Source organism: Phoca vitulina, unplaced genomic scaffold, assembly GCF_004348235.1.
Source record: "Phoca vitulina isolate PV1807 unplaced genomic scaffold, GSC_HSeal_1.0 scaffold21, whole genome shotgun sequence".
In the NCBI taxonomy this organism is placed as follows: domain Eukaryota; kingdom Metazoa; phylum Chordata; class Mammalia; order Carnivora; family Phocidae; genus Phoca; species Phoca vitulina.
Genome location: NW_022589724.1, coordinates 26,249,228 through 26,262,377, shown reverse-complemented (window position 1 = coordinate 26,262,377; position 13,150 = coordinate 26,249,228). Strand labels below are relative to the sequence as shown.

The 13,150-nt window shown below is 53.1% G+C and overlaps 1 protein-coding gene across 1 annotated transcript; it reads right to left on the bottom strand.

Moving 5' to 3' along the window:
* Positions 1-7,145: 7,145 nt before the first annotated feature.
* Positions 7,146-13,150, bottom strand: SWI5 (SWI5 homologous recombination repair protein). Its single transcript, XM_032419008.1, is given in 6 exon segments — positions 7,146-7,627; positions 9,408-9,502; positions 10,558-10,679; positions 12,437-12,485; positions 12,769-13,059; positions 13,143-13,150. Coding segments are annotated over 6 exon segments (630 nt in total). The 3' UTR covers positions 7,146-7,562.

Genomic DNA, 13,150 nt, shown 5'->3' with positions numbered 1-13,150 from the left:
AGAAGGCAGGCTCATGAAAGGTCCCACTTTAAGGGAGAAGGACCTTGCACTCCTCCTTGGGGACCAGGAATATACCTAGAACACACAAATGCATTATCATAATAATGAGCTGACACAATGGCCTATATCTTTAGAATCATTAAACCCGCCTTTATAGCTATGATCCCTCGTGAAGTGCCCACAGCGCGTTTTATTTTATTTTTTTCTCTTTTACCTCATTATAGACGAGGAGACGTAGGCTTGGCAAGGCTCATGCCAACCCAGCCTCCTGCAACTGTCTATCCGTGGCACGGCCTGCTGAGCTTCCTCTGTTTGGCCACAGATTAAAAAACAAACAAAAAACTCTTTCCAACACCATATCATCAACATCTCGATCTCTGCTGCGAATCCTGCCAGTCCCTAACTAACCCCCTCCTTCAAGCACCTTAACAGGAAGGGTGGGACTGTGGAGATGGGCTGGATAGCAGGAGGGACCCACATTAGTCACACTAGAGAAGTTCCCGTCCAGGGGCCGTGGAGGGTGACCGAGAGAGACAAGCATCAGGTGGGTGGCCAGGGTGTGACTGGTACCGGCGGTGGTGGTTGGGGGGGTGCTGTCTGGGGGCGCCTTCCAGCCCCCTTGTGGTCTGCAATGCAGCCTTCGGTCAAAGTGACTCCCCGCCCAGCCCTGTTGCACGTGGTCCCCGCTGCCAGCTCCTGGAGGTACTTAACTGAGCCCCTGATAAGTCAGAAGCAAGAGGAGCCCTAAGATGGCAGGACGGGCGGAGCTGCTCCCCAGCAAACCAGCCGGGCCGGTCTGCTGGTGCCTGGGGTGGAGGGCGGGGCTGCAGGTCAGCTCCAGCCAAGTGGCAGAGCTAACAAACACCAGGACCTGTGAGAGGGCTCTGGGGAGAGGGCAGATCAAATCCCGCCTGAGTTTGAGCTAGAGCTGGCTCTCCGGGTCCAGGGACTCTCTAGATGGGTTGGAATATTGCTGGTTTGAAAAAAAAAAAAAATGGAATAGGGCTGGTTTGAAGGCAGGGTTTTTTTTTTTTTTAAAGATTTTATTTATCTATTTGACAGAGAGAGACACAGTGAGAGAGGGAACATAAGCAGGGGGAGTAGGAGTGGGAGAAGCAGGCTTCCCGCTGAGCGGAGAGCCCGATGTGGGGCTTGATGTGGGGCTTGATGTGGGGCTTAATCCCAGGACCCTGGGATCATGACCTGAGCCGAAGGGAGACGCTTAATGAATGAGCCACCCAGGCGCCCCTGAAGGCAGGGTTTGATCAGACGTTATTACCGGTGGTTAGAAGCAATTTCACCAACTCCCAAGGAACACTCACCAGAGAGGTCATGTATCAAGAGCACCTGGGGAGCTCGTTAAAAAAATACAGGCCTGGGGTGCCCAGGTGGCTCAGTCGTTGGGCATCTGCCTTCGGCTCAGGTCATGATCCCGGGGTCCTGGAATCGAGCCCCGCATCGGGCTCCCTGCTCGGCGGGAAGCCTGCTTCTCCCTCTCCCACTTCCCCTGCTTGTGTTCCCTCTCTCGCTGTGTCTCTGTCAAATAAAAGTGGGAGAGGGAGAAGCAGGCTTCCCGCCGAGCAGGGAGCCCGATGCGGGGCTCGATTCCAGGACCCCGGGATCATGACCTGAGCCGAAGGCAGATGCCCAACGACTGAGCCACCCAGGCGCCCCAATAAAATCTTAAAAAAAAAAACAGGCCTGCCCCAGACCTACAAAATCAGAATCCCTAGGGTGGAGTTAGGGACCTAAATCTTTATTTTTAAAAGCCCTTTCAGATAATTGTGATAATCAGAGGTTTGGAAATTATTACCTGGACTTTAAAGAGCACGTCTTTGGAAACTTTAACCTCTGAGTCTGCTTCTTAGATGTGTTACCTTGGGAAAGTGACTTAACCTCTCTGAGTTTCACTTGCTTCTTCTGGAAAATGGAGATAAGTATGTACCTCTTAGGAATCCCTGCAAACAGAGGCAGTAGTCATGCTGAGCTCTAGGCCTGGGGTCTGGCACAGAGCACACTCTCCCAGTGTTAGCTGCTATGATGGTTATTCCAGCTGAGATCCTTTGGGATTCTGGGATGAACACAAGAGGCTGAGGAAGCTAAAGGTCAGGAGAGGATCTGGTCCTGTCCTGATGTTAGGAATGAGAGGGTCCCTGGGAAGGGAGCAAAGCCTCCTGCTCAGAGGAATTAGGAGAAAAGGGCCAAGGCAGAGGCCAAGGCCAAAACTGTTCATTTTTGGCCACTGGCCTGGCCACCAGGGCAGGGCTTGGGCAGATACAACTTCTAAGAAGCAAAGCAGAGATTTGTGGTTAAGACCTTGACTTTAAGGGCTCAGAGAGTTCTGGGTTCAAGTTCTAACTCCTCCTTTTGTCAATGTATGATTGACACCCAAGGGTGTCTTGGGTGAAAGACTCCAGGGAGGCTGGGCCTCTGCTGGGGAGGCAGGACGGCCTCCGTTGGCCAGGCTCTGGGGTTCAACAGCGCAGCTACTAATCAACCCTGTGACCTGGAGCAAGTCACTCCACCCCATGAACTGCAGGTTGGAAATGGGGAGACTCCACCTAACGCGCTCGGTGGTTGGGAGGTGCGGACGGGATGTGCCCAGTGACATGCTTGTCTCTCTGCCTGACCAACAGTGCTTCGTAAAGGGTAGCTGTTACCACCATCAACCCCTTCTCTGGGGAAACCTCCTGCTCGTGACTGGTTTGAGTGTGTGGCTGTCACCTTTCACCTCATTGTCAGTCCACGGCCACCTGACCCAGAACTTTCATCACAACGCCTCCAGGGCATCCGGGGAGGGGGGTGGCTGCAGGCACTCTTCTCCCACCACAGTGGAGCACTGGGCCCCTGGCCTTCCTCTCCTCTCTGCCTCCCCGACGCATCCCCTTCTGAGCAGAGCTCAAGTGGGGTGCTATTTGGTGACACTGCTTCTGTGAGGGCGGGCTGTCGAGAAATGACCACTTTCAGTCCTCAGGGATGATGAGAATGAGGACAACACAAGTTGTGTTCGTGCCGTAGGGGCTGGATGATAAATTTTTTTTTTAATTTTTTTATTGTTATGTTAATCCCCATACATTACATCATTAGTTTTAGATATAGTGTTCCATGATTCATTGTTTGTGCATAACACCCAGTGCTCCATGCAGAACGTGCCCTCCTCAATACCCATCACCAGGCTAACCCAAAGGATGATAAATATTTTTTTTTTTTTTTTAAAGATTTTATTTATTTATTTGAGAGAGAGAGAACGAGAGACAGAGAGCATGAGAGGGAGGAGGGTCAGAGGGAGAAGCAGACTCCCCGCTGAGCAGGGAGCCCGATGCGGGACTCGATCCCGGGACTCCAGGACCATGACCTGAGCCGAAGGCAGTTGCTTAACCAACTGAGCCACCCAGGCGCCCAAGGATGATAAATATTTTTGAGTCAGGTTTACACTAGATGGGATCAGACAAACTAGGTCTGTGTTAGAGGTACCCTCGGCTGCCAAGGAGGCGCACCCCGAGAAGCGGCAGCCGTCACTATCCACATCGCACAGCCAGTGGGCTCCTTACCGCCTGTGGGGGGGTTGGGGTCACTCCAGACTCCTGGGAGGGGTGCTGCCAGAGAGAACCCCACTTCTGTGTGGGGCGCGTTGAGGATCTGGTCTGCAGCCAGTGGCTTTGCAGGCCCGGACCTTCCCAGCAAAGCCTTCCTAGGAATTGCCTCCCCCGCCCTCGCCCTCAGGCGCTTCTCTGGGCGGACACTGCCCCCTGGAGGCCTGTGCCTGCCATGACACCGGGCAGAACTGACCCCACATAAGAGGAAATGGATCCAGATGATGCTTTCCTTTCCAGCATCCTCCGTGGTCTGGGGAGTTCTGGCAGTGTATTCATTCATTCTCAGCTTGAGAACCTGAAATCTGCCCTAGTGCCATGTGTTACCTTCCAGAAGAAACGCAACTCAGGGCAACTGCCAGAACACAAGTACATAGCCACAAGAGGTCTTGGGACTCCAGGCTTTCCGTATTTTGTAAAGAGGCGAGGGTCCAGGGAAAAATGATCTCTAGTAATATTTGGAATTAAGGTTGAAGATAAGTTTATTCACTTATTTTTAAAGATTTTATTTATTTATTTGACAGAGAGAGACACAGCGAGAGAGGGAACACAGCAAGGGGAGTGGGAGTGGGAGAAGCAGGCTTCCCGCTGAGCAGGGAGCCCGATGCGGGGGCTCGATCCCAGGACCCTGTGATCATGACCTGAGCCGAAGGCAGACACTTAACGACCGAGGGATAAGTTTAGAATCAAGCAAGATAACTAGTATGGAGTTAAGGGAAAAGGGGAGGAATAAAACAAAGCAAAGAAAGGATTAATTACAGGAGGGTCAGGATTAACTGGCTGGACTGAGAACGGAGAGAGTCCGCAGGTGGAGGTGTGGGGATGCGGGTTCTATGGCAGCAGAACCACCCCGTGTGATAACATGGCTGCTGTAGAGAAAAACATGAGAAAAAAGAAACACCAAAAATCCTCCCATCTTGAATAAGCATTATTATTATTTCGGTGCATTCCCTGTTGTTTTTTTCCTATGTGTCTTCTTTTATTTATATTTTTGTTTTTTTTTAGAGAGGGAGAGAGAGAGAGAATCTTAAGCAGGCTCCACACCCAGCACAGAGCCCGACATGGGGCTCGATCTCAGGACCCTGAGATCATGACCTGAGACGAAGTCAAGAGTCGGACCCTTAACCGACTGAGCCACTCAGGCGTCCCTTATTTTTATTTCTTTAAAGTTTTATTTAAGTAATCTCCATACTCCACATGGGCTCAAACTCATGAACCCCAAGATCAAGAGTCATACCCTCTTCCGACTGAGCCAGCCAGGCACCCCCTATGTGTCTTCCTTTAATGTCGTCATTGGAGTTAATGTCTTTATTGGATTTTTTTCAAATCATAAGAGTTAAATCATAAAACATGTGAGTTACAGAAAAAAAAAAATGTACCCATCTCCCTGCAAAAAAAGATCAGCCCCAAACGCAGAGGTGGGTTATGACTGTGTCTGGGGCAGGGTCCCATCTGCACCAAGAGTCCAAGTGAATAGTCAGCAAATTGTCTCTAATCGCTGTCCAAGCAGACTGAGTCCCCAGCGCCCGTCGTGGGTCCACTAAGATCTTGGCCTCAGGGCCTCTGTCAATGTCATTTCCCCTCCTGGAATACTTGCCCACGTTCTTTCCTGGCTGACTCCCAGTACATGCATGGGTGTCTCTACCCTGTGACATTTCCCCAATATCCCAAACTGGGTGCTGTTCAAATGTGCTCCTGTAACCCACGACAGCCTTTGACCAAACTGCATTGTCATCATTTCTTAGACTCCTGACTTCTGCTAGCAGGTGAGCACTGCGCAGCAGAGACCCAGAGGCCGTAACTCCCCAGCTCCTGGCACTGAGAGACGCAGTGTGGACAGAGGCATGACGAGCCAGCTTTCTGGAGGTTCCCCCCACCCCGAGCCTGGCTGCTAACCTCTCCACCTCCTCCTCCGCTGGAAAATGATGTGGCTCAGGAAGCTGAAAGGGAAAAGTCAGTTGAGGTGATAGCTATGTAGGAGCTCAGACATGTGAGAAGCTCAGAAAGCCCATCCCCGTCCTGCACCCATCTCCAGTTAGATCACCAGCTCTCCCCCAGGACCTAAGAGGATGGGATCAGGGTCACATTCAATTAGGCAAATACTGAGGATGTGTGGGGTGCAGGCGTGAAAGGTGTCACTTGAGATGAATCTGACAGTCTTGTCCTCGAAGGGCACCCAGTCTGGGAAGAGAACCAGTGAAGGTCTCATGGTGTGGGGTCCAGGTTCGAAGGCCGGGGTCTGGAGTCAGACAGACCTGGGCTCTTGTTCTCGCTTGGCCACTGTGTGACTTGGACAAGTTGCTTCCGCTCGCTGAGCCTGGGATGTTGATGGAAGCTATCTGGTTGGGTGGTTGTGAAAACCTGTGGACATTCTGATGTGAAGGTATGGGAAATGGCGAGAAATGCCCCCAAATGGGAATGCACCCTGGCTCTCGTGGTCATCAACGAGGGCATGCAGATGCAAACGAATGTGTGCCGTCTAGAACGGTCTGGAACGGGGCCGGAGCATGGACATGGGTCAGGCCAGCCACAGAGGGGCGCAGATGGGGCACTCGGAGCTAGGCACTTGTGGCCCGGACGGCAGCCAGTCCCCGCCAAATATCGAGGTGCTCACCCTCGTTTCCCAGTCCCGGTCTCCCTTAGTGGGTTTCCGCCACGTGGCTGGTTCTGGACCACTGTCTGTGAGCAGGAGTGATGGCTGCTGATCAGGGGACGAGTCGACTCAGACTTGATGTCTTCTCCCTCCCTCGGCTCCCTGCTGTGGATTCCAGCAGCAAAGCCCTAAAATGCAGGGGGGCTACCAGACCCTCATCAGACTTGATGAAATAAAGCTTTCTTGTGCTCAGCCATGGGGATTTGGGGTTGTTTGTTGAGATAGCTAATGCTAACTGCCCCACTGCATACAGTACTACTGTTATTTCTGCTTAGAGGCCAAGTCGGGGGCCTCTGGTCCACCGCTCCCAAGTGGGCAGGGACCCACACCCAGGCCCGACTCACATGGCCGGTTTTGGGAACCATGCTTACTTCACCTCATGACAGCCTGCCCTCAAGCACTGCTGTCACACCTACGATCTTAAGAAGATGTCCAGCAGGGACAGCCGGATGAGCAGCTGGGACAGTCAGAACACTTGGCGGGTTCAGTGTGAAATCCTGCCATTCTGGATTGCACCGAGCACTTACAACACTTGTCTCACTTCTGCCAGTGCTGGTGGATCAGGATAAACAACACACAAGGGAGGAGCGACAGCTTGCCCCGGGCTGGCAGAGAGGACTACAGTCGGGACTGGAACCTTCATTGTGCTGATGGACGCACGCGGGACGAATTCCTCCAACGTCGCTGTTTCACGCTCACCTCCTGCCTGCCTGTCCCCCCGACCCAGAAAGGCAATATTGCAAACCATAAACTTCAGACTTAAGACTTATGCTTGAATCCCTGCTCTGCCACTTACTGGCTATGTGACCTTGGGTAAGTCACTTTGCTTCTCTGAGCCTCAATTTCCTCATCTGTACAATGGGGAGAGCAATATTCATTTCTCATGGGATGGACTCAGGCTTGAGAGATAATGGATGTAAGGTGTGCAGCACAGTACTTGGTACATGTTAGCTTGTTACGATCCAAGGCAGGCTCTCTTTCTCCCGGGGAAGATTAGGGGGCTACCGGAGGAGAGGGACTCCCAGTATAGAGATTCACACCAAGATTGCTTGTATGTTTATTTACAAATGGGAGACATACACACACACACAGACATCACTGGGACATTTCAGGAAACTTGGAGCAGGGAACAGCTCTTCTTCACTGTCCGTCTCTTCTCTGGGCTCCCTTGTGACTCAGATCAAGCTCTCTAGAAAAAGGCTTCTGACGCTTCCTCGCTGGGAAGCCTGTGTGTGTGCTGGACGGGTTCTCACTGCCTCTCACGTTCAAATCTGCCTGTCGCATTGGGCTGTGGACAAAGGGCTGTGAGCCTTGGCTCAGTCATTCATATCCAGGCCAAATTCTGGATATAATTCTTTGGTGGTGACACCTCGGATCACGGCTGAAAGGAAAGAAAGAAGAAAAGATGTGTGTCTGGTGGGAGGAGTGGGAGGGAGAATGGCCAAAGGCCTGACCTACCCAGGACCCACTCTCGCACCTTCTTCTTGCTCCCCTAGTTGGCCGAGATACCCTCTTGCTACTCCTTCCAGACCCTACCACTGTGGGCCCTGCTTGGCCACCCCAAACAAGACTCACTGAACCCTCACCCCACTTGACAGAGGAATCAAACTAAGCTCCGCTGGACTCCACACGCAGCACCTAGAGCCATCTGCTGAAAATGTAAATTTATATTTACATTGCACCTGGGGCCTGCTGAAAACCCTCACTCCTTAGCCTGGCCCAGGGGTCATGCCCTGGCCATTTGGTGATACCATCCCTCCTGCTCCCTCAAAGACCCTTTCTGTCTCCCAGGGGAAGGGATCTGAGAGGTCTTCCCTGACCACCTTAGCTCATCCCTACCTGCCACCCTGTTCATACCTCAATATTCTTCTCCATCTCTGGCCTGTTTCTTTTTATCTTTTTTTTAAGATTTTATTTATTTATTTGACAGAGAGAGACACAGCAAGAGAGGGAACACAAGTAGGGGGAATGGGAGAGGGAGAAGCAGGCCTCCGGCTGAGCAGGGAGCCCGATGCAGGGCTCGATCCCAGGACCCTGGATCAGGTCAGGGATCATGACCTGAGCCGAAGGCAGATGCTTAACGACTGAGCCACCCAGCACCCCTGGCCTGTTTCCTTCATAGCACTTAACACATTTTATAATTCCTTTGTTTGTGGCCTTTACTTATTGACCTTTCCCCTCCCTTCCCCCACACACCAAAACCTAAGTCACATGAGAACAGGGTCCTCCAGGTGTCTGGTTCACTAGAGTGCCCCACACCCTGCAGAGCAACACAGAGTAGGTGCTCAGTATATATAACCTCAGAGGATAGGCTGCCCTGTCCTCTCCAGGTGCCGGGCCTGGAAAGACAGGTCTCAAGCTGGGTTCTGTCTCACAAGAGGGGATGCCCTTAACCACCAGGCTACGGTCCCCTCACCTCTTTTCTCCTTGGGGCCTGATCATCCTCCTTCCTCCATCTGTATTTCCCTCCTCCTGTTACCTCCTCTCCTTCCTCGGGACCCATTCCCCACTGGAACAGAAAAGCCCTCCCTGCCACAGACTCCCGGATGCTGATAGGCAATTCTACAGGAAGTGCTAAACTCCTGCAGTGACCAGGCAGACATCCCAGCCCTGCACCCTGTCCCAAACAGTCACTGGGTGCTGAACGCTGGAGTGCCCACCGGCCCCAGCCAGGTGACCGGACTGAGGCCATCCATGCCTTTGCTTGCTTCCAAAGTGGACTGTCCTAACCAGCCTAGGCACACAGGTGTCTGTGTGATAGTCAGACTGTTCAAGGAAGAACAAAATACTCCTGGAAGTCACAAAGGCACCCATCTGTGACTTCCTGCCTCTGTAGCGAGTCAGCCACCTGAGGTAAGGGTGGTGTAGCGATCAGTCTGAGTAGGCCCCGGAAGACCGGGAACCACAGCCCGCGATCGAGCAGGTAGGCAAGTTCGTGCTCAACCTGCCTGGGGCTCTGAAGCAGGCTCTACACTTGAGGGAAGAGACCCCAGGGACTCCTGTAAGAGCTGCACAGCTGCTTCGGGGCATTCGGGGAGCGGGCCAGCTGAGAGGGACGGGAAGGCTGGCAAGTTGGAGGGCCCAGGAGCAAAATCCAGACACCCGGGGAAATGTGGACTCCTTCCCTCCGAAGGCTGCTCCTCTGGGGTCCTGCTGCTCACCTAGTTTGCCTAGCAGCATCTGGCCTACATCCTTGATGTCATTATATTCGTGGAGCTGGGAGATGTGGTCCTCCAGTTCATCCACACTGTAGCCTCTGGGGTGGGGGGTGGAGAGAGAGAGAGAGGATCTTTAAGAAAGCTGAGGAGGATCCAAGGTTCAGAGAGTAACAAGGCATCTACTTAAAGATTTTATTTATTTATTTATTTGTCAGAGAGAGATTGAGCGCACAAGCAGGGGGAGCAGCAGGCAGAAGGAGAAGCAGATTCCCTGCTGAGCAAGGAGCTTGATGCGGGGCTCAATCCCAGGACCCTGAGATCCTGACCTGAGCCAAAGGCAGATGCTTGACCGACTGCGCCACCAGGTTCCCACAAGGCATCTATTTAACTAATGTTCATGGGATGCCTGGGTGGCTCTCAGGGTCCTGGAATTGAGCCCCACATCGGGCTCCTTGCTCAGCAGGGAATCTGCTTCTACCTCTCCCTCTGCCTGCCACTCTCCCTGCTTGTACTCTCTCTCTGGCAAATAAAGAAATAAAATCTTAAAAAAAAAAAAACTACACAAATGTTCAGTAAGGACCTACTAGGGACAAGACAGACCCTGCCCTCAGGAAGCTTACGGCAGGGCAGGGGATCTGCCTAGCCCCTCACTCCTGGCCAATCTCCCTGTGCCCTTAGGGAGTGGTTCGCAGCCACGCTGGTACTGTGTGACCCGGGCCACAGCAGGGGGATTCACAGATGGGCACATGAGTGGCTAGTCAGAGCCCCTCCCGTGTGAAATGCACATTCAAAGGCTGCTCAGTCTGTGCCACATGGCTGGAGCAAGAGGTGTGAGAAAGTCAGGAGTTGTGGAAGAGCCAGCTTCCTCCAGGCCCTGAAGAGCCCACCTGCAGAGAGAGAATGGAGTCGGTGTGCAGATGGAAGAGGCAGAGAGGGACCAAGTGATAACCTCTGCTAGGGACAGCTTTCCGCTCCCTAGTTCCTGCGCCTCCCAGGTCTGACCACACCCTACCCGAGAGAGGCCGCTGACATGCTGAATCCCTCGGCAGGGCACGGTCCTGGTTTTAGGCTAAGCTAGTGTGGCTGGGTTTCAGTTACTGGACCTCCGGTTAAAAGTTATCTTAAGCATGCTGAGGAGCCCAGTGAGACTTACTCAGATATTAACTGGGTGATCTCCTTGTCCAGCAGGTCCCTCTTCTCCTTCAGTTTCTGAATGTCGAGGTGCAGAGAATCCTCGCTGGCCCCATCAGCCTGGCCAGACTTGGGAGATGGCCGCTGAGTGGCACATAAAGTCATCAGCCAGACTGACCCATTATCCACAATTCAGAACCTACAAGTTGTCCCCAACAACCACTGCCCCCCTTCTGCTTGGTGACTGACACCCCCACCCCCTAATAAGATTACATTGCCCAGCTGCCCTTGGAATTAGATGTAGCTGTCTAAGTTCCGGCAAGTGGAAGTTAGTCAGAAATCATGTACACAAGTTCTGGGAACTGTCCTTCCAGGGAGAGGGTATGCCTTTCTCTGGCCTGCCTTCCTCCTTCCTGCTGGCTAGAATGTGGATGTAATGAAAGAGCTGAACAGCACCTTGGGCGATAAGGTAGAACCTTGTTAAAGGTGCGGTGGAACAAGATAGAGGCCTGGGACCCTGAGGTCTGTGTAGGCCACCGTTATTTGGGGTTTTCTTTCACTCCTAGCCACACCCAATCCTAATTAAAGGGCTCATCCTGGCCCCTAACCTGACCCCAGATAACCTGCCTCACGTCTACTTCTTGGATGCTCCTCTCAAGTCTATGATGTCACTGGGCTTATAATTTCATTGGGTAACAAACCCCTTCCCTGGGGCTGCAGTTCATCTTTGCCCTCTCTGCCTCTCAAAGTTGCAAAGGCCAGTGCCCGGCACACTGCTAATCTTTAGGAAATGTGTGTTGGGTCAACCGTGTGCACGTGATACAAGAAGAAGCCAAGGAAGACATGGTTCCTACTCTTAGGACAGAGGCTTTTAATCAGTCAGTTGACAGAGAGGGAGTAAGCACTATCTGCTAGGCCCTGGCAAAGGCTCCAGGGATTCAGCAATGGATAAGACATCAAGCCTGGCCCCTGCCTTCACGGAACTTATATAAAACACCCAATAATTATGTTTTTCCTCCAGATATCTCCATTTAAAGCTCTATTCACATTTCATCAGGAAGGCCTTTGCTGACCACCCCGCCTAAAATGGTCACTCCTCAATGGCTCACTCTTCTTTTGTCCTGATATTTTATAACATCCATCACCACCTGACATATACATTTCATTAATAATATTCTGTTCATTGCCGGCCTTACGCCACTGGAGTTTAAACCCCACGAGGGCAGGGCCGGTGTTTTGTTCACTGTGTCCCCGACAGTGCCTGGCACGTGGTAGGCACTCAATAAAATGTGTCAGATGAATGGGTGAATGACAAATAATCAATCAACTAACGACAAGCCTGAAAAGTGCTTTTAAGGTGAAGTACAGTGTGCGAAGGGAGTGTCCAAATGAGCAACTGGACTGAGTCAGAAGTGGGGGTGAAGCTTCTCTGAGGGACCTCTCAGCTCTAAAGGATGAGCAGGCATCACCTTGCTAAAGAGCTGGAAGGAAAGTATTCCAGGAGGGGACAGTATATCGAAATGGCCAAGGCAGGAGAGAGCACACACGTCCGAGGGAATGAGGGTGGTTTCTGTGTGGGGTGGGACAGGTGAGGGAGGGGATCGTGGTGTTTTCAAAACCAACCACTTGCGGTGCTGTCGGGAAGGAGGAGAGACAGAGCCCACTGGGAGAGCCTGGGGTACCACCGGGCAAAGGCCAGGACGCTGCTGCTTCTTTGAAGCTTGGTGGGCAGGGAGGAAAAGAAGGGGAAGCACTGAGAAATGACCTGGAGCTTCTCAGCAGAACAAGGTCTGCTGGGGGAAGGCTTGAAGAGGGCTGGGGTGGGGAGGAGGGCTGGGAGCAGCACTGACTTCCCCGGTGGAGGGCCAGAAAGGGGGCGGGGGGTGCACAGGCATACTCACAGGGGATTGGAAGGCCCCGCGGCAACTTTTGGAAAGTCCTGGTTGAGTCCTGGAGAGGAATCCGAGGGAAAAAGGCTGATTGAACCTAGAGTCCGCTCTGGGAGGAAAGGGGTGTGGGGAGGTTAGGAGTTGGGAAGGGGCAGTTATGGTCCGGGATCGTGGTAGGGATGCTCAAGGAAGGGGAGACTCTGAGAGGGGGAGTGTGTGGAGGGCTAGATGGGGGTAGACGGAAGTGATCTCTGGGACGAGAGAGTCTGGGGCAGGGATATGGGGAGTCAGGAAAGGGGCTGTGAAGGGATGCCCTTTCGGCCTGTTCTCCGCTCCTCGCCCACCTCCGGAGCCCTGGGGTCCGGGGTCCCCGTCTCGGGGGAGTATGCAGTGCAGGAGGGTCCAGGGCGAGGGCGGGAGAGCGGCCCCTCAGGTCCGCCAGGTATTCGGAATCTTATGACGGAGACGGCGCACGGTCAAAAAAGCGAGGTGCGCGCGCACCCTGCGAGCTCAGGCCCCGCCCCCCCCGAGGTGGGTGGGGACAGCGGCTGCGCGCTCCTCTCTCATTGTGACTCCACCTGTCCCTTGAGGCCCGCGGCGGCCTGGCCACGCCCCCTTTCCTTTCATCTTCCTCACTGACCAATAGGATTGGGGTATTGAGGCCACGCCCACCCAGCTGCTGCCTAGAAACTCTCGGGTCCCTCCTTTCCTGGCTCACTCGCACAT